Raw genomic sequence first — 20,579 nt, forward strand, 5'->3', positions numbered from 1 at the left:
CTAATTTGAATATACTATATAGTCATCATAACAGCTGCCTTTTGATGATAGATATCCTGTAAATGGAAGCTAAATGATCATAAATCATCTTCACTCTCCTCTAAGTGTACACGTCAAAGGCATGGGAGAGTGTTCCTGCATACATGAAAAAGGAAGCTGTATGAAGTCTGATAAGTGTCCTCAAGGTGGTGACATGCATTAAAGCCAAAAAGACTATGCAATACATAACACGTGACATCAGATGCCATATGTCCTGATATAGTCTTGGGTGCAGCAGCAGGCAGGTGACTGAATGAAAGAGACGAGGAGAAGGAAACCCAATGGAGGCAAAGTGAATGTGTGAAGAAGGAATATGGATAAAACTAGTCCTAATGCTGCATGGTCTGATAAGTCTGCAATGGCTCAGGACTGCTCTACCTTGAAATCAGCAAGTGCTTGAGCAGTCCCCAGTGCATGTTCTTGCCCCTCATGCACACTTTCTTTATGTCTATGATGCTGTTTTTCCTTGTGGTAATTGGCCACAATTCATAATATGCTAATGTTAGAAACTGGGAACAAATCCCAGAGAGATATGCAGAAGGTTTACACACACCAGCAAGCACTGTGTGCAGTTTTTTGTTCCACAAAAGCATGATTATATTTATTATTTTAAAGCTGCTTGTGATGTATGAGCTGTGAACTTTACTACCCTGGTAACATGTCATTTCAAAATGCTGTCCCAGTCCTCATAAAGCTTCTGGAGACCTTGTACTCGATGTACTCTCACAATATCACTGGGCACACAGATGAGGTTAATTAAAGTCTGTGAGGGTTCAGTGATTACAAAGTTTATACGCCCCTGGGGCCCAGTGGCGGACTCGTTTGACGGGCAGGGGCGAAAAAATAAAAAGGGCACCAGCTGCATGTGGTGGGGCACCAGATCACAGAAAATCATGATTCATTCATGGTGAAACAATTCCAAACGTGCTTCGAAATAAATACATAAAATAGTTTTATTATGTTTTTATTAGTAATGACTACTACACCTGTAATAAAACCACACAGTGAACTATGAACTATTTAACCATTTTCTATTTTCTATCATGCAGCACTTCATTGTGTTTTCTTGCATACTGAGGGCCACACCCGATCTTCCTATCTAGCATAGAGACATCCAAAAGGCATTTATGTAGAACATGGGGGCAACAGGCAGTGTTAATTTTGTTTTAGTCTTGGCTTAGTTTGACTGAAAATTGTAGTAATTTAGTCAGTGGAATCCAGTTTTGTTGAATTTTAGTCAAATGTTTTAGTCATCATTTTCTCAGACAGTTTCCTGATACTGTAATGGATTTTGAACTATGCATTTAGTCAGTAGGCTGAGAATGTGTTACTGACTTACCATACTTTTATAAATCATATAAAAATGAATGCCTAAAGCGTGCTAGATAAAGTGCAATAAAACAATTCTGTTTCCTCACAGGTCATCTATTTATTTTCTGCATACATGTCGCTGTGACTGGATGTGCAGTAAAAGTGAAGCAGACCCTGTAGACTTGGCACAGTGCCCTCTTCATTTGCATACAACCTGGGGAAATACAAATACTGTGAAATGATTTGGTCCAACTTATATTCCTACTCGTTGACTGGGGGGGTTGTCTCTCCTCTTGCTTCCCACCTGACATGCTGGTGAAGATGAGGCACTCATCTTTGAGTGGCCAGCAGCAGCTAAAATAGTTTCTACCGGCTTTAAACTAGCTAACTTAGACGACATGTGAACGTTAGCTTGCCTTGTTGTTATCTATCAGTGGGCACCTGGCATGCACCGAGCAGGGGAAAAAACTTCCAATGAGATGGGGCAGTGAGAGAATTTGACTTTCACTTGCAGAAATGATTGGTTAAAAATGAAAACAACAACTAGGTTGTTCGCCCGAACACAGGCAACTCATTCATCTCGTCTTCTCTCGTCAGGGCATGATGAACAGAGATTTCGCTGTAATTTTTGTTATCAATATTTTTTTCATTTACGTTGTTGTTACAGTTTCATCAATGAATGCTTATCGTTGGAATTTACATTGACAAAATTAACACTGGCACCAGGGTAGCAACAGATGTCATCATGACAGTTTTACTACTGACACTACTGTATGTGACAGAAATCAAATGTAGGAGGTCAAGATAGCAAGATCTTGTGACACCTGTGACGGAGAGGAATTTTTAATTTCATTTGCAAAAAGTGTGTTTTGGAAAGAAATAGATGGAGCAGGACACTGGTCCATGGGCTGAAGGATATGTTCATGGAGGAGGAGTGAGTGTTGCTAAGTCAAGGGCAGACGATATGCAGCCAGCTATCAGAGAGGAGTTGATGATATCAGTCAGCAGAGGGAGCAGATCATCAGGAATAGCCTAGAGGAGGGAGGAGGGCAGGTACAGATGCAGGAAGGTTTGAGGAAGAGATAGAAAGTGATTTCAGTGAAGGGAAAGGTATAGAGGTCAAATTAGATATTGCCAAAAATGTTATCAGATCACCAAAGTTACCATGAAGAGAAAGGAGTGTCTCGTGAGTGGACAGAAGCAGAGACAATTGTGTGTCCATTCAGGAATATTTCTGACAAAGTGGAAATTAGCTATACAAAGTAGAAATATTCTCTTCTTTCTGCAAAAGTTAATAAATTCCTTCACTCTGTGGCTGCCATGCCCTGCTTGTCTTCAGGCCCACATGCTCATAAATATGAAGTTTAATCTCTTCAAACTGGCATGTCCCACCACAAGATTGGTTTATGAGATTTTTATCCACAGCACTGCTGCATGTTGATAAGAACTGCAGCTAAATGTTAATCTTGCTGAATCCTCAGTAATGAGCGAGGCTTTAAAATACAGTACAGTACACCATGTGTGTGCCATGTGATGAACCGCCATGTCTCTGCTGTCATACAGGGTCTCAGGGGAGACAAGGGAGAGGCCGGTAACCCAGGATTACCAGGCTTTAGTGGGCCTAAAGGCCCCCCGGTGAGTGGTTGCTTTGACATATTCTGATTAAAAGATTACTTGCAGCTCATAAATATGACCAGCTGTGGATAATGTTGACTTTTACCTTAATTTCCAGGGTCCACCTGGTCCCATTGGTCCAGAGGGAAAACAGGTAAACACTTCACAAGACCACTGATGAATAACATGATATAAAATATACAGAGTTCTTGCTCACATCCGCTGTTTTTGTTTTTTGTAGGGGATGCCAGGCAGAGTCGGTGACCGGGGAAACAAAGGAGATAAGGTGAGTACAAGAGATGCAAACAAATACACCCTTTGGATTTTAATAGGAAATGTGTTGATAATAGATACAAACCTGACACATGATTAACAGCATTAGGAAAATCCTGCATAGTATACCTTTCAGGAAACACATGATGAAACACAAGCAAATGAAGAAGACAACTTTATAAATGCACAGCACTTAGAAAAAAGAATGCTGCAAAATGAGAAAGCACAAGCAAATACAGAAACCAGCTCAAGAGCAGAGAACATAACCAAATGCAGAAAGAGTCCCTGCATCTAATGCCTTTGTTACACAGCGATAATGGAGAGATGACAGGAAACGAGAGAGAGAGCATTGCAGTTCATGGTCGCTGTCATACAACCCATACCTTAGTTATCCAAGTGTTTGTTGTCCGCTCTAAATTAAGTACTGTTAGTAGGACTTTTCATGATGCAGATTTGCCAAAATGAAAACGAATATGTCACAGACTTAAAACACAGTGGTGTAGATGGATTTAACTTCCAAATCTAGACATTCAGCGAGGTCTGTCATCAATATCCTTCCCACATTTTCGCTGGCCGTGCAGCATGAAGTTTGACTGATGTGTAATTGTGACATCTTGATCTGATATTAAAGATTGGTAGCTTGCCAACTTGACAGTCAATAGTAGAATGAGCTGAAGTAAGAGACCGTTCCAAAATTGCATGCAAAATGGCAAAAGAGCTTTTCTGATTTTTGTCAATAGCTTTCTCATTTGCATAGAGACCAACTCGACTTTACTGAGGTCCTACTTACATTACATATACAGCCACCAGACCTTAAAGAAAGTCATGCAGTGTGGTCCAATACAGACAGACTCGAAATGTCTCACTGCAGGAATCCTTGTTCTATTTCCACTATTCATTTCCACCTGAACAGTTCTTATTGATGAACCAATCAAGGCAATTCCTCACCGTTTATGGTACAAATTCTAAATGAGCTCCAAATTCAGATGTTTCTGTGCCATAAACAGATACAGATACGTCATTGAGTACACAGGCTACGTGCCCTACTTGCCCCGTGACTTTCCTTACTGTTCATTAGTTTATTTTGAAGGTACTCTTATAATTTTACTGTAATCACTGGCATCTAATCAAGGGAGACCATGGTATGAAAGGAGATAAAGGACATTCAGGAGAGCCAGGTATGCCTGGAAACCCTGGACCCCCAGGCAGAAAGGGCCACACAGGGATGATGGGCATGTCAGGACCACCAGGAGAAATAGGACCTCCTGGGCCACAAGGGCCTTCTGGAAACCCCGGTCTGCCAGGCCAAAGGGTGAGTCATATTCCTGACGGCTTTTAACTTCATTCAATTTTGAAACAATATTCATGCCACAGTAATACGCATGGCAGATGGTTTGGATGTATGTATTAATAATTGAGCTAATCATCAACATCTTTGTTGTCTCAGGGAGAGTCAGTATCACTGGAGCAGATGAGACGGCTCATCCAGGAGGAGCTGGCAAAACAGTTAGATGGTGAGGAGGCAATTTCCTTTTGATTCTCATCTTGCCTGTATATCTCAGTGAGGTGTTTGCTTCATTTGGTCGAATTTAAGGTAACCTTAATAGAGTTATATGGGATTAAAAGAACTTTCTTTTTCTGTCAAGCCAAAATGGCTTACCTCATGGCTCAGTTCCAGCCAGCACATGTGAAGAGTACAGCGGGTCGTCCAGGACCTCCAGGCCCTCCGGGTAAGGATGGCAGCCCTGGACGACCTGGCCCCTCAGGAGAGCCTGGTATGCCTGGACAGAGTGGAGGAGAAGGACCCAGAGGACCCATGGGCCCTAAAGGTATGACAACGACTCAGCAGTGTTATTGGTTGAGTGTGTCCTTTTTAAGCAGTATTTGGAATTTCACTACTTTCGGCGATCATTAGAGATGCAATTAACAGTCACAATTACAGAAATGTAAATGGGCTTGTTACTCTTGATTTTCAGAGAGCAGACTACTGTAGTCGATTATACTGACAGGTAATGACATTAAAGACAGGAACAAGAACTCCAAAACACAATAGCTGAGTATAAAATGTATAATAAGAAATAAGCCTTTTCATGTGGTCATTTTATATCAAGTATTTATTTATTCATTGAATTGACAGAAAATGCGCTGTATTGTTATAGGTATGGTTACCTGGATATGAAATGATGTGCATTGGGACATGAGATTTTGGTTGTATAGCACAGCCCTATGACCTATAGCACTAGACCTTTAAAAAGTAAATGAAACAATACATACCATAGTAACACGTCTGGTGGGAGTAATCAATAAAGTAATTGAGTGACTGTTTAATGAGGTAACTAGTAACTGTAACAAATTGTGTGCAACCAGTTTTTACAGTAGAATACTTTCCAGTGCTCCAGTTGTAAACACGTCAATGAAACTGAGCTGATTTCACAGCTCCTGTTGAGACAAAGCCATTTCAGATTTCAGCATGAATTTGTCCAACAAATTGTTTTCTATGTTAACAATGAAAAAATGGCTGAATGACCTGAATCAGATAATAGAGAAAAGAACGAACAACTAATAATTAAAAATCGTGAAATATTTTCTTGAGATATATGAATACATGTACATACATTCACATACGTTCCTGTTGACTGGAGAACTGAAGCGAGTGACTGCGGGTGTCTCACTCACTCCCTAACCTTTCTGTTCATTGTAGGAATTCCCGAAAGTGTTTTTCAAAGCTGCTAAGTCGTAAGTACATAACAGCTGATAATGTGCAGAAATCATGGTAACTTTCTATTTTCCTGTTCCATCCAGGTGAGAAAGGAGCAAAAGGAGACAAGGGAGAACCTGGTATCGGTGAAAGAGGAGAGCTTGGACCTCCTGGCCCAATAGGTAACAACCAGTGTCTTATTTACTGTATTTGTTCTTAATAAGTTGGTCTCACCCATTATGGAGCCCCTAATTATTCCTCTTCCCACTATAGGTCCCGCCGGTCTGCCTGGTTATGGTAAAGATGGAAGCCCAGGACAAGCCGGAGCTCAGGGAGAGCCAGGAAACCCCGGCCCCCACGGTCAGCCTGGACCTCCAGGTCCTCCTGGCCAATGTGACCCCAGCCAGTGTGCTTACTACGCCAGCCTGGCACACAGACCCCACACCAAAAACGTCAAGGGGACTTAAGACAGAAGAAACACAAAGAGCTTGAAGTCCAGCTATATTTATGAACTTGGTTGTGTCAGTCTGAATCAAGAACTTTTCTTTTTCAAGATAACCTCAGTATGGAGGGCTGAAGCAATATGTGCTGCCGGTCAGAGTCTTTGTTTTGTTTGTTTTTGGTATGAAGCTTGGGGTGGATGGGGGATTAAGTATCGAGGGACAATGCTAGATTTGATATGGGGTAGAGGGCAGCTAAACAGTTTTTCCTGACTTGCATGCTTCCTGTGAAATATATAGGGAGATAAAAGGATGATGCAATTCCCTCCTTTTAACCCCCCAAATGGGAGTGAAGATTTGGGAGTCTGATATAGTATTATGTCATCAGTAATTATCTCAAAAGTTCAGTTAGGCATTGTCTTGCAGGACTATGTCTGCACCACAGTCATCTCTCCTCCCTCACATCAGTTACCGTCCACAGCCCACACTGTCCTGTGTCAAGCAATAGATGTCAGTTACTGCTCACTAAATTGATCTCTCACTGGGGACCTTCCTCTAGTTTAATGTTAATTACACAGTCGAGGGAATTATCTGTTTTATTGTCATTAATGGGAAGGGGGGAGGACAGACAGTGTGAGGCACAATCTCAGATACCAATAGTGATTTTGTGTAGGAGTGTTAATGAGTTAGTGTGAAGAGTGATGAATGACCACATTTGTGCACTTCTTACCTTCAAGCTGGAGGCATTGTTCTTGTGCAGCCTTGTTTTAGATATTGGCACCCCAAAACAGGCAGAAAAAACAACTGTTAGAAAAAAAATCCCCCTTAAACAAATTGGAATTTTACTCAATTTGTAAAAGTGACCGTGTCTGATTCATTTCGACAGAAACGAAGCAAGATTTTATTCTGGGAATAAACTGGAGGCTGCAGAAATTACTCATAAATTAGAGCCTTGGCATTGTTGTTTCGAGCTTTTGGAGAGATTGGAAGGATTTCATTCCAAAATTCTGTTTATTTGCCTAGAAACTGTAACACAGTACCCACACTATCAATCAGCTTGTTTGAGTTTGTATCATATAAAGGTGGATATCTTCATTTTGAAATGAAACTTGTTTAAAATTGCCTGAAAATCTGTCCGAAATAGTAATAACATGACATGTATGCATAATTCATCCATGCCATGTAATTTGTTCCAGGCTCTCCCACAGGATGCCTTTCAAAGCTGAATCTAAAAAGAGAGACATCAAGATAAGAAGAAATGTCGCCGCTAGATTTGTACTTCTATGTTTAATGAAGTGGTTCTGGTCATTCTTGCTTTGAGGTATGCATAGACTTGAGCAGTAAACAGCTTTGAGGAGGTGGTATAATTGCAGCCTTTGTTCACCTTTCTTGAAAAGCTGCTTGTTTCACACTGCTTTCTTTAAATGTGTCGCTTCCTTTCTGTTCGGTGAGGCTTATTAAGTGCCTATGCTGTGGCAGTGCCCGGGCAGCTCAGCCCTGCTCTGAAAGACATTGCTTTTCTTATTCGTCCCCTGGAACCTGAAATTGGAGAGTTGCTTCCCTGCATCCTGATGACCAGAGCATTGTGGTAACCATTTGAAAGATGTTTTGCCTTACGGCCCTCATGGACCAATTATTCTCTCCCCAACCTCAGATGTACTGGTCATCTTATTACTCCACAAAAGGTTTCACATTTGTCTTCCTTTCAAAAACATGAAAAAACACGTCAGTACACACGAGAGCAAATGGGAAGTGGGGAACAATTTTCAAGAAGAGAACACAGAAATTTTATTTGAGCTTGCTAAGACATACAGTCTGACCTGCAGGTCAAAGGTTATCATGATATTGGCCAGTAATGCGTATTATCTCTTGCTCAGGTTACCTAATGGAAGCTCATTCATAAAGAATGTGAAGCTGTGGCTCAGACACAACTAGTATCGGAGATGTTGGTAAAGCAGACTGGAGGTTTTAGTTTGAAAAATATGTCTCAGCTGCTCTGGAGGCAGGAGTAATCTAATTTGTGGAGGTTTATATTTGAATCAGCTTTGTAATTTTTGGAAGAGAAAATACCATCCTTCATCTTCCAAATGAAAAGTTGAATTCATAAGAAATAAAATGCACCCTTGCTACACTCAGGGGTTGTGCTGTAAGTTGCCTCTGTTCAGCAAGAGTTACAAAGCGAAAGTGTGGTCTCAAAATACATAAAAAGCTTTTTTTTCATTAATTCATACATTAATACCTAAAAATAGGTATCTTAAAATTAGCTGGCCAGCTATGCTAACTAGTTTTATTCAATGTAGCATTATGTCACGTTAAAGAACTGTTGCTGTTACAGTACCTCAGAGGTTTAACTCAAAGATTTGGATTTTTTTTTTGCCTTCAGAGCAGCTCTGCTTCTGAGAAATGTTGGCATCACTAACACTACATCAGGTTCTGAATCGAGATTGCTCCTCCGGTAAATGTGTGATTGGAACAAATTACCAGCTCTGTCAATATTGTCATACCATTTAATGTATGTTTCTATTGCTTCACTGTCAGTGATTTTTTTTATTGAACAATCAAACCATATCAGTATTGCCCCTTCATGGTTTTGTAAACGCTTCAGTCACAGTTACCAGCAGACAGTGTTACAGGGTAAGTTGCTGCACACAGCATAAAAAATTTGTAATGCATATAAGCCAAATATCTTTCAGCATTAAAATTAGCTGTCTCTGTAGATTGAAAGATTTTTTAACTTATACTGCTAAATTATTCATGATTTCAACCAATACAAATGTGTTTTAATGCAGTAAAACATGTATTAACCAATTTTTCCTATTTTTCCTGATGAATCGGTGCTAAGATATTATAAATTAGTAGCATATTGTAAGTATTGGAAAGACACATGTACTGTACTGTATAATAAAGACTGGAACAGATTCATTTTATAATACAGGCTTTGCTTTGTTTTTTTTTTTTGTTTTTTTTTTGTTTTTTTTGGAATAATCAATGCTGCACATAATACATTTAAACTAAGGCCGCCCTGAGTAACACTCTTCTGCAATCCATCATGTTAAATACTGCATCTGTTCAGCTGAATATATAAAGCATTTGCCACGATTCATGTCTTTGCTGAATCAAATTTTATGAACCATGTGCATCTTTTCATTTATGTACACAACTTTAAATCCACTGGCTCTAAGCCATAATAAGATATATTAAATCAAAGGGATGTCCTTTAGATGACTGCTATGCTAACTCTCTCCAGCAGCTTGCTAAAGGTCATGTTTGATCTGTGAATGTATTTGTGCTGTGCAGACAGAGGTAGAGATGATGTTGACTTTTCTTTGTAACCAGGCAACAGTGAAATGCCCTCCTGAATCCAGATTATATCCATAACAACCTGGGGAACTTGTTTTCAGTACAAAACCATTTTACTGTAGAGCAGCAATGGAATTTGATTGATTGATTGATTGATTGATTGATTGATTGATCATACCACACATGTAACTGTCACTTGCATATCTGTGAAATTCAATACTAATAGAACATGCTGCAGCAGAAGCTCTAAGATTTTGTGCTCCATTAAACAGCCTTAATACAGTACGATGCACACACTTCCAAAACATTTCATTTTATTACATTGTTTGAAAGAACATTAATATGACAAAATCAGGCAAAACAAGTGTATGATCCTTAATGAGAAAGCACATTGTTGCAGATGTCAGTTCGGGTCTGCACTTGTAGTGACATTTAAAGATGTTAATGTGAACATTTTTCGTAATTTGGTTTTGGAGGAGAAGACGCAAAACATCCACGTTTACCAAATTCTGTTTCTAACTGGCTCATGACTGCAGTGGGGATTCAGTGGTCCATAATGGCACCTGGTATGATGTAGGCTTTACATGCAACTGAAAGAGTAGAAGCAATGTTTTCAGGGAGCTTATTCAAGGACTGAAAAAGCACATGCATAAGCAAAAATCAGAGAGATGTACCTTCATTATACTTTAGAATCTGCTCATATTTGCTTTGTATGGAACACCTCCGGGCCCTGCGTGCCTGTCGTCAGCTGGAGGAAGTTGCTTTGGCATCAGTAGCAGCTATCTTTGAACATTAGATAGGCTCTCACTAAGATCACATACAAGTTAAAATGTCTATACAGTATTCTACAATTGTGCCATGTCTCTGTTTCCCTTTGCATCTCTGAGATCCATGGTTCAGATGGAGGCATTTGAAGACTCCCAAAGATCACCATGCCTGGACTTCTGAGAAGCCCTTAAACATGGTCACTGCAGGATGAGATCCGGAGTGTTTCAGTGAGCTGATGTCTCATGGGTTTTTGTAGCCAGCAGATTTCTTTCCGCTGACCATATATAAAGGTGGAAGTCTGCCTATACAGGTTGATGGATCACAAAGCCCAGGTGCCCCTGAAGGTCCCCTTGGACCAGATGCTCCTGGGATACCAGGACTTCCTGTCTCACCACGTGCTCCATCTTTGCCATCTTTGCCAATACCAGGAGCGCCTGGTGCACCTGAGGGAGGTGTAAAAACAGAACATGTGAAATGCTAAAGTCGAACTAACCAGTCAAAGGCACCAACCAGAGTAGAGAATTCAAAACACTTCAGAGTTGCAGTTGGGAACAAAAGTCAGTGCCATGGTTGCTGAATTGCTGGTGCTGGTGGCAAAAATGATGGGACTTTTACTTTTGGAACCAAAATAGCTCCTGCCACTTTTCAGCTCTATTGATTTCAGCACACAGTATGTTAGCTGTTTAGCTAGCTTGCTAATTTTCACTTTTTCAGTGAAATACCAAATAAACTACATGAAGAATCCTCCCAAATGTTTAAAGTTGTACAGATACACATCACATGCCAGATATCTTAAATGGCTTAGGGACGTTTAGCGTTGGTAAATGGTATGGCACACAATATGTGGGCTCGTTGAAAAAACAGAAAAAAGCATTGTACCAGGCTATATGTTCCAGTCAGTAGTGCGCCACTGAAGTTAAGGTACCCCATAGACTTTTTGACTGCTAATAGCTAGCAGTGCTATGGAACTGTTATTTAGTTTGTCTTGTACATGTGCTTTAGGACATTATGACATGGATGCTTATGTGTGTACGGATGACACAACGCACAATGCTAGAAATAGTTTCACACTATTCCACTGATCTACAGCTGTGATGTGCCAGGAAGCACGCTAACACAACAGCAGAGGCAGGGAAGACTACGACTGCTAGAAGCCCAATTTCAATGGAGGATTTTACATGTTACAGAAAAACAACTTTACAAATGTTTTATGAGGACGGAAAGGTATTGAGCACATATGTAAGATCTCGTAGATCCACACAGTGTTTTTTTGGTGAATAACACTCAATGTAAACAGAAACTTTGTTTGTTCAGAGGAAAACACCACAGGGCATCTTTAACAGCAGTTTTGCTAACAGTCAGCTCTAAAAAGTCAGTCAACTGCTGTCAGGGGGAATGCCCAAATAAAGGGACGAAGCTTAGATACTGTTTCCACAAATGTGGCATGTTCTCTTTTGAAAAATGGAAAATGTGCACAATAGTAGTAGAATCATTACAGTTTATATTTCCATGCACACCATGGGTAGGACTTAATGTTCAGTTCAACCATAAATAATGAAGAATGTGGTCATTTTTCCTCTCAGCAGCGATATGCTCTTATTACGACAGGAATATAGCCTTACCTGGTGTACCTGGTGCACCTGGGCTTCCTTTGATTCCTACACCGTCCTCTCCCTTGTCTCCCTTATCTCCTTTTTCTCCAGTATCCCCTGCAGAACAGAAGAGCACAGAGAGGACTCACAAATTAATGCTGAGATGAAATGGAGAGGTATACTGTTTTCACAGTTATGGCAATGTAATTAGGAAACTTAATGACTCCACTCTGATTCAGCCTTGTTTAGTGAATCATTGATTGTATAATGTTATGCATGAGTGAATGCCTTCCATCTGCAAAATGCTCTACATAATTTCTTTCAGTATGCTGTGGTAGTGTGAAGACAAAGGCTTACTGCCAGGACCCACAGCCCTGTTTTCAGTAAAAGCTTCATTTCATTTCTTGCCACTACATCCACTGTATTAGTTCTGGATGCTCCTCAGGAAAATAAAAGAGAAGCAAAAAGCTATCACAACAGCACAGCTTATCTGTCGCAGTACGGGTAAAACATATTTAGCATTTGCAAACCACTTAAGGTTTTTCTGAGGGTTGCTGAAGCCAGCTTCTTTGGTTATTGTAAGACTGGCATTGTTGGAATTCAGTATTGAGGAGTGGAGTGAAAAGGTTGACTAACCTTTCTTGCCTGGGAAGCCTGGAAGTCCAAAGAAGCCTGGATGGCCTTTGGGACCCATCACCCCAGGGGCTCCTGCTGCTCCTGCCACTCCAGCTGGTCCAGGGGGGCCGGGAGGTCCTGCCGGTCCAGCAATACCAGGGGCACCAATGGCTGCTGGCCTCTTCAGAAACTCTTTCATAAACTCTGCTAATTGCTCTAGATAGACAAAGAACAAATCAGCTTGAAAACACAACCCTCATGATTAGTTTGGCCATGAGTTTAAGAAATGTGAAGATGCAATTGTGATAAGGTCATATCAAAGTGAACAAACTGCACCTTCAACAACAGCTGAGCACATCTCCCGAAGCTTCTCATCACTCACTTTTGGGCCCTGTGAATTAATGAATAAACATTTAGACAAAGAGACACAGATTTGTATAATTTCAGTTCATGTAGATAGAGGATCATTCATCAGGCATCCACCCTGCATTAGCAGAAAACACACACTGAATCATGGTAGCTTAAAGGCAAGAGATTAAAAAAAATTGTCAAAAGAAAAAAAAGTGTCAGATGCACAGCTTGACAGTAACAATAGTGCCAGTCACCAGCCATGCTAGCCGGTCTGTGAGGCTGCACAGCACTGCTGCAAGTGCTAACATGCTACAGTGACAACACTAACAGGTAAATGTTTAATTACAAGAGTGACTTAAATACTTGGATAATTCAAAAATGGCTGTGTCTCAGCAAATGTAGCCCTATGCTGAGCCTCAGGACAGCTTCACCTCTTTCACTTGGTGAAAGAGGAAGATAAGGGTTATAAGAAGAAACTGGATCTCAACCACATGCAAACAACATTTTTGTCAGCTGAATTACAAACACAAAACTCCTACTCTTGTGGTTGTATATTATAGGCGGTGTTGTCATCCCAAATCACATTTGATTGGATTCATTTATGCAACCGCCCGAAAGTTCAGAGCAAGTCATCAAAAATGTTTTAACAGGAAGAGCAAATAGAGGGATTTTGTTATTAGACTATTAAAAATGATTTCTGACATATTTAGCATATACCAATAGATAAATGAACACATTTTTCATTTCACTTTGTCATAAAGCAGGAATGACATTTATCATGCTCACTGTCTTAGTTTAGTGTGTTTGCATGCTAACATTCGCTTCTTATGAGACCACCATTACCTTCCCTGCAGCAACACCACTAGCAAGGCTAACAAGTAAAGAGTCCATACAATCCCAGTCATTAGTTTATTAATTGCAAGGACAGATCATAGTATGCTCTCTCTTAATTAGTTCTCAAGTTAATCAGCTGTTTATCTCCCCTCTTTGGCTGAACTGTCTGATCTTTGCTCTTGATGGCCACTGCTGCTCATAGTGTTTACGTGTTGTATATTGGCGATGTTAACACTTACAGGTAGACCTCTGGGACCAGGTGATCCAGGAAGGCCTGGTTCTCCCTCCAGTCCTCGAGCTCCTATTGGACCAGCCAAACCCTCATGGCCCGGCTGTCCTGGTCTGCCTTCGTCTCCTGTAGCTCCTCTTTGGCCCTTTTCTCCACGCTTACAGTGGAAAAAAATAAATAAATACCATTCTGACATTCATGAGATCATAACTTTTACTACTGGGACGTCTTAATTCCTTGTTCCTTTTATATGTGTGAGGGTTCCATCAAGCTACGTAGGGTACAGTTTCAACTAGTTTGCATTATTTTGGTCATATACAATGCAAGCCACTAATAATGGCATGAGTTAGAGCAAAATGGTGCATTTGTTGACTTCAGAATCAGAAAAAGCTTTATTTCTTCTTCTTCTTCTTCTTCTTCTTCTACTTCTACATGAAAAGATCCTTAGACGACAGTTTAGAACCAGGAGTGTGAGAGTTGCAGTACAGAGAGTAGTGTTGTAATACCTCTCCTTTGATTCCAGTAACACCAGGAGGGCCCTGAAAACACACAAAGACTAGTTGACTTCTCTCAAACCAACACACAGAAAGATCATTGCAGGCATGAGAACTCAAAACAGAATGTAGCTCAACCAACCTGGTCTCCCTTGACCCCAAGTTCTCCTGCTAGACCTGGGTCCCCCTGTTCACAGAAGGAACCTGGTGAGTGTGTATCCATTGGACCACTTAGAGATCTTTCACACATACACTTGAAACAAATGAAAAGATTCTAATAGTTCATACCTGACTTCCTTTTGGTCCCATTGGTCCCATAGGCCCCTAGACAACACGTGAAACAACAAACTGTTCATTACCTAGAGGTTCTCATCATTGTGCATGTTAATATGTAAAAATGGTCAAATTAGATTTGCCTACCTGATCACCTTTGTGCCCAGTGTGACCCTTCAATCCTTTGGCACCAGTGTCACCTTTATCTCCTTTGTCACCCTGGAAATACAACGTTGTACATAAATCTGTTCTATACATTTTGAACATTGTTTTCCAATGCTGGTCATGATGTTGGTCATGTATATGCTGCATTTTACTGGTGCAGATGTTTAAGGTTGAGCTAATTTTAACAACTTTATATGCTGTTGGGTTGTTTAATGAACAGCAATGCACAATATTCTATAAGATCATTATCATATGGCGTCACTGTCCTGTGTGAACCACATATCTCCACAAAGTCAACTTTTCATGAGCTCAGAAAAACAGCTCTGTTTTCTGCTTTGTGATGATGCATCTTTCAGCTAATCCAAGATTGGTTTTAAACAAATGTATTTATCTAAAGAAGTAAGAGAATTTTCACAGCCAGAAAAGCAGCATGCAATCCTTCAGTTTATCACAAACACTGAAAATCAAAATCCCCACATGTGGGGACAAATTGTTTTCACTGGACAGGAAGGGTATCCCTCTAAAAATCTTAAACATAATCTTTGAGTGCCTCTGAGATTGAGTGGAGCAGACACATACAATTAAATAGAATGAAAATACTCAGCAACTCAAATACAGCTATTAACTAAACATACTCAGTTATATTCCACCAGTGGTATATGGAGCCTTTTAATATTAATGTCTCACCTGGATGCCGGGAGAACCTGCAGGCCCCACTGGCCCTTGTTTTCCTGTTTCACCCTGGAAATTGATTATGGATACATATAATCCATCAACTATAGTCTACACATCAATTTAGCAATAATGACGCACCTAAAACCCTTATAAAAAAAATTAACATCATTAAATGCCAACATCAATAGAAAATCAGGAACTGAAACACTGACATGACCTACACACAGCTGAAGAGTAAATGTCAACTCACGGTTGCGCCTTTTTCTCCTGTTTTCCCATCTTCTCCTGTCTTTCCAGGCTCACCCTACATGAAGAAAGACGAGTGTAGATAGAATAGGACTTGCATCAGTCAAACAGATAAACAGATGAATATAATTAGAGTGCAATAGGAGGCTTGATGGGAGACTCTTACAGTCTTTCCAGGAAGTCCAACCGGTCCGATGGATCCCTCGGCCCCAGTCTCGCCCTAAATCCACAACAGGAATTGTGTTATTCTTCAAGTTTTTATGTCTGTCAGCTCGGTCTGCTTGCAGTGAGTGAGTTCTGCTGAAGTTTAATAGCGCAGCAATAAAAGTATGGATGTGCAATGTGGACATGCCTCATTAAATAGGAGATGATTCCAATTACCTTTGCACCAGGGGGCCCGACTACTCCCGGCTTTCCTGGCAGCCCCTAGGAACAGCAAGACATCATGTAAAAAAGAACTTAAAAGAAAATGAATGTGTTACTGCTGTCACACCCTGAATTTATTTTTTATTTATTGGCAGGAAAAAGGTCAAAGAGGTTGCATAAAAGATAAACGACACTTATTAAATACACACAAGACAAACAGTCCACAGCCATTTTAGTGGCTTTAAGATGTACTTACACAAAGAAGTTATTATAATTACAAGTTTCCAACTTTTAAATAGTGTTCACATCAATTCACAAGTCATAATGAGGACTGGAAAAAAAGTCCTCTTAAAGCTCCGACCTATCCAACTTGCCATTTCCTAATACAGCAGTGACATTCATTGTTGGAAATCCATGAATATTTGTTTGATACAGGAAGCTGTACAGCTTCTTTCAGAAAACTGTGAGATAAGGGTATAAAAACATTCCGCTCTTTTTCGACTGTGCTGTTTGTAGTGTCAGTTTGAGCATTAAAGCCATATCTGCAGCCTCTCTCCTCACACACTTCCAGGCAAAGGTCGATGTGCTCTTGACATTAGATTTTCCTTCCCGCTGGCTGTTTGACTTTAATGTTTTATTTATCTGACCTGCTATGTGGCCTCAGAGAGCAGCTTGTCCTTGCTTTGACTCACTTTGCAATACAAATAGAACTCTTCAGAAACATAATTACCAGTAGAAGGTATCACTGATGATGACTGTGAAGACTGTAGAAATACAGCGAATGAAAATGAAGTTGGACTTACTGGAATGCCCACAATCCCCCTGACACCAACAGCTCCAGGAGTACCAGACTCTCCCTGTTGAGTTGAAGTGCATGCATACAAATAATGATTAGAGTTAAATCAGTATATTTTAGTCCGTATGCATACAGTATATGTCTTATAGAAAGGACAAGAAAACATGGTTTGAGCTTTGATATTTTAGCTTTCTTACTTTACATTTTTTTTGTTCATCAAAGTGAAGGATAAAGATAATGTTAGCATGGGGGCTGTGTAGGAGGAAAACACAACATGTGGATGTTTTTGGTAAAAGTGAGTATATGCATTGATCAGAAGTCACCTTGGCTCCATCGGCTCCAGGAAGTCCATCCAAGCCGTCTTTGCCAGGCTCTCCCTGTAATGTCACATCACACAGTTATAGAACTTGTCATGTTCTAAAATGTAAAGAATGAATGAGCCACAGGAGATTTCATTCAATCCCATCAGCGTACTTACAGTGTCTCCTTTGTCCCCTTTAGGACCATTTTCTCCTTGAGGTCCCACAGCTCCCTAATCAAAATTAAAATTTTTAATCCAACCAGTCTTTCAGATAATATTTTGCAATATAATCCAGAATCTAAGTTGAAGTGTAGAACTCACTTCATCACCCTTAGGCCCCTCTACACCCTGACGTCCACGGATTCCCTCCACACCCTGAAAGTAGAGACTCAATCAGAGGCACATCTGGACACTTAGTTTTCAATTACAACCTATCCTATGCCAGATAAGACTACTTACAGGAGCTCCAGGTGGGCCCGTAGGTCCTGGGACACCATTGAAACCAGGAGGACCCTATGAACAGAGAGGAGCTTTGATCTGCAAATGTAATGCTACAAATATCATCACATGCCAGTAAATTTTATTTTCATTTTCTTTCATTTTAAATCCTTGGTTTAACTTACTCTGTCTCCCTTTTCTCCTGTTGATCCAGGGAATCCAATTGGTCCTCTTTGCCCCTTAAATGACAAAAGAGCATTTCCAAAAATATATATCACTTCCTGTTATGGAGACAGGTCTGTAAAAGCACACTGAGACAGAGGAAGCAGCTTCCTCACATCATCTCCCATGCGACCCGGTGGCCCCTGAGGACCTTGCGCTCCAGCTTCTCCCTATGGAAAAAAGCAAACAAGAAAAAAATTAATTAAATTCTGAGAACAGAGCTAATCATATTAAGCTGTTTACGGGCTGCAATCAAATCATTTATGTGCTACTTATTCTTGCTATCAATCTCTTTCTGTAGATATGACCTGTGACTGGAAACAGGAATCCACACAGTCGGTGCAGAGACAGTAGGGGAGGGATATTATGAACTCTTTCACGTACCTTCTCTCCAGGTTCTCCATCTTTTCCAGGCTCTCCAGCCAAACCTTTGTGTCCCTAAAAGCAGCAATCATTTGTATTAACAATTTTACATTATTAGATTTGAGCTTATTACTGTCAAAGCTCAAGGTTCCTGTGTATTAATTCTGAACTGAAATGTCTAAATATATCCCAGAGTTCCCTCTCCTACCTAAGTCGGTGTTTATTTCTTGCCTTCCAAGCAGCTGCTGTTTTACATTCTTTTTATAATATAGGACTAATATAGCCATATGGCGCTCCTGTGAGGCTGTAGATAGAGATGACAGTGTTTTGAATTAAATGTTCATGTCAACATGCTCTCAATGACAATGTTAACACGATGATGTTGACGTTTACCGTTTACTGCCATTGATTAGCTCATGAAGTTAAATATTGGACAAAGTGAGATTTCAACTTGATGAGATGCTTTTTGAAAATTTAAGAGATCGCCAGAGTTCAAATATAAAAAACAATAAATAATTCGACTAACATAAGCAATCAATGTGAACATTGTACTACTGTTAATTATTTTGTGTCCATTATGTAATAAAACATGGAGTTAAGAAGTTATTCAGAAATGACTTTGTAGTTTTGGATAATAAAGGCTATGATATTCACATGATCTTTGTCATGAGGTCCACTTTTGCTTATGGTCCAGGTATGTTCTGCTGTTTGTATAACTTACTGCATGAATCCACTGTTGTAAGTCACCTCTTGTGAAAGCTATAGAGGAACACTTACTAACATGGCCTCACTCCCAACTGAACCTCTAACTAACTCGCTCTCAATGAAATTATGACTACATTAAACTAAATCTAAAGCGTTACGTAGTCCAAAAATATTGTCTTTTATTGACAATGACATTCCTGACCTTCATCCCTGGTAGCCCAGCCATTCCCTGCGGTCCAGCAGGACAGGCAGCAGGACACTACAGACATGTACAAACAGATAGACGGGATTGAAATGAGAGACAGGACAGTCAACACAGACAGTCAAATACCCAGCAAGCATGGCTGCTGCAAGGCCTCTTAACTTCAATGACTCCATTTGATCAGAAATTCACTGTCACCACTCCAATTGCCATGCATCCAGGAAACATTTGGCAGCGTGTAAGACAGTAAAACACTCACAGCTTCCCCACTTCCCTCATTGCTGGCACCAGGCGGTCCCTAAAACACAGCAGAGCGACATCTAAAACAGCCGTGGGTGTTTAGATGTCCACATAAATCCACCACAGCAGAAATTCCCAGAGAGGTAATGTGAAAAGAGACTGCAACATGCAACACCATCTTGCACTCAGGAATTCTCATGAAAATCTGAGCTCAAGAAGAAATGTACGTGTGTCCAAATAGAGATAACACATTAGTATGAAGGGTTATACCAGTTCAGGAGATGGTCTATATGCAGCATGTAGCTGATATTGAGCTTTCATCAAAAAAGCATGCAGACACTGATCACTCAATTTTGTCAACTTTGGCATAATACAATCAGTTGTATACTGTAGTATCTTAGATTTGACCAGGCCAACATGGTCTAGGTCTATGAGAGGTCTCAACTAGAGAGTGGATGGAGGAATTTTGCATCCCATTGTCTAGACTTTGTTTCAGAGGCTTTTTAATAACAATAATAAACAAATAAATGTATTGTTAAACCATACTTGTAATTGTTGGCATGAATAGCGTCTAATTAAAAAAAAATAATGACATCAGGTTATACTGACAATCAGTAGCTGTAATCCAAAATGTCAGTATATCCAAGGAAAGTTGAATCAAGGGGCAACTGGGCTTGGTTTTAGAAGCTTGAAAATGTGACTAACTGACTGGTGGGGAGGATTTTAACCTCTGAGGGGTTGTTATCAAGGTCATTGATACCACTTCAGTCATTAGTTCTCTTGGCTGTGTAACGGCTGTCGTAACAGTCGGTGGAGTTATCAGGGACGGGCTGTGAATGACAGTCATTGGAGCTGAGGCCAACACATGAGAGCAACTGTGAGTAGTCGTTAAATCTCCTGAGAAGAGTTGAAAGGACAGCGATGTGGTGTTGTTGTAGACCTCCTCCTCTGCTGAAAGATAGTTTCTCTGTTTTTTTCAAGAATAGCCTCCTTCACTCCTCTCTCAAACCATCTGTCCTCCCTATCCAA

General features: G+C 40.3%; 2 protein-coding genes across 3 annotated transcripts in view; one reads left to right on the forward strand and one right to left on the reverse strand.

The window, feature by feature from the left end:
- col22a1 (collagen, type XXII, alpha 1) overlaps positions 1-9,266 on the forward strand; it is a 50,040-nt gene extending 40,774 nt beyond the window's left edge. Inside the window, exons 57-64 of the mRNA XM_076755433.1 lie at positions 2,914-2,985; positions 3,083-3,118; positions 3,206-3,250; positions 4,370-4,549; positions 4,685-4,751; positions 4,884-5,066; positions 6,040-6,117; positions 6,209-9,266. Of these exons, the coding sequence (XP_076611548.1) occupies positions 2,914-2,985; positions 3,083-3,118; positions 3,206-3,250; positions 4,370-4,549; positions 4,685-4,751; positions 4,884-5,066; positions 6,040-6,117; positions 6,209-6,402 (855 nt within the window). The 3' untranslated portion in view covers positions 6,403-9,266. The remainder of the gene's footprint in view (positions 1-2,913; positions 2,986-3,082; positions 3,119-3,205; positions 3,251-4,369; positions 4,550-4,684; positions 4,752-4,883; positions 5,067-6,039; positions 6,118-6,208) is intronic.
- A 706-nt stretch (positions 9,267-9,972) lies between these two features.
- Positions 9,973-20,579, reverse strand: part of col9a1c (collagen, type IX, alpha 1c) — a 33,532-nt gene continuing 22,925 nt past the window's right edge. For both annotated transcript variants that reach the window (XM_076754184.1, XM_076754183.1), the window contains 23 exons: positions 19,570-19,608; positions 19,311-19,367; positions 18,425-18,478; positions 18,157-18,210; positions 18,004-18,057; positions 17,840-17,893; positions 17,702-17,755; positions 17,558-17,611; positions 17,403-17,456; positions 17,087-17,140; positions 16,299-16,343; positions 16,084-16,137; positions 15,922-15,975; positions 15,684-15,737; positions 14,979-15,050; positions 14,847-14,882; positions 14,701-14,745; positions 14,571-14,603; positions 14,075-14,221; positions 12,987-13,041; positions 12,672-12,866; positions 12,066-12,152; positions 9,973-10,886 (listed from right to left, as the gene is read on the reverse strand). In XM_076754184.1, coding sequence (XP_076610299.1) covers positions 10,684-10,886; positions 12,066-12,152; positions 12,672-12,866; positions 12,987-13,041; positions 14,075-14,221; positions 14,571-14,603; positions 14,701-14,745; positions 14,847-14,882; positions 14,979-15,050; positions 15,684-15,737; positions 15,922-15,975; positions 16,084-16,137; positions 16,299-16,343; positions 17,087-17,140; positions 17,403-17,456; positions 17,558-17,611; positions 17,702-17,755; positions 17,840-17,893; positions 18,004-18,057; positions 18,157-18,210; positions 18,425-18,478; positions 19,311-19,367; positions 19,570-19,608 — 1,608 coding nt within the window. In that variant the 3' untranslated portion in view covers positions 9,973-10,683. The remainder of the gene's footprint in view (positions 10,887-12,065; positions 12,153-12,671; positions 12,867-12,986; positions 13,042-14,074; positions 14,222-14,570; positions 14,604-14,700; positions 14,746-14,846; positions 14,883-14,978; positions 15,051-15,683; positions 15,738-15,921; positions 15,976-16,083; positions 16,138-16,298; positions 16,344-17,086; positions 17,141-17,402; positions 17,457-17,557; positions 17,612-17,701; positions 17,756-17,839; positions 17,894-18,003; positions 18,058-18,156; positions 18,211-18,424; positions 18,479-19,310; positions 19,368-19,569; positions 19,609-20,579) is intronic.

This window comes from Chaetodon auriga, chromosome 17 (genome assembly GCF_051107435.1).
Source record: "Chaetodon auriga isolate fChaAug3 chromosome 17, fChaAug3.hap1, whole genome shotgun sequence".
NCBI classification, from domain to species: Eukaryota; Metazoa; Chordata; class Actinopteri; order Chaetodontiformes; family Chaetodontidae; genus Chaetodon; species Chaetodon auriga.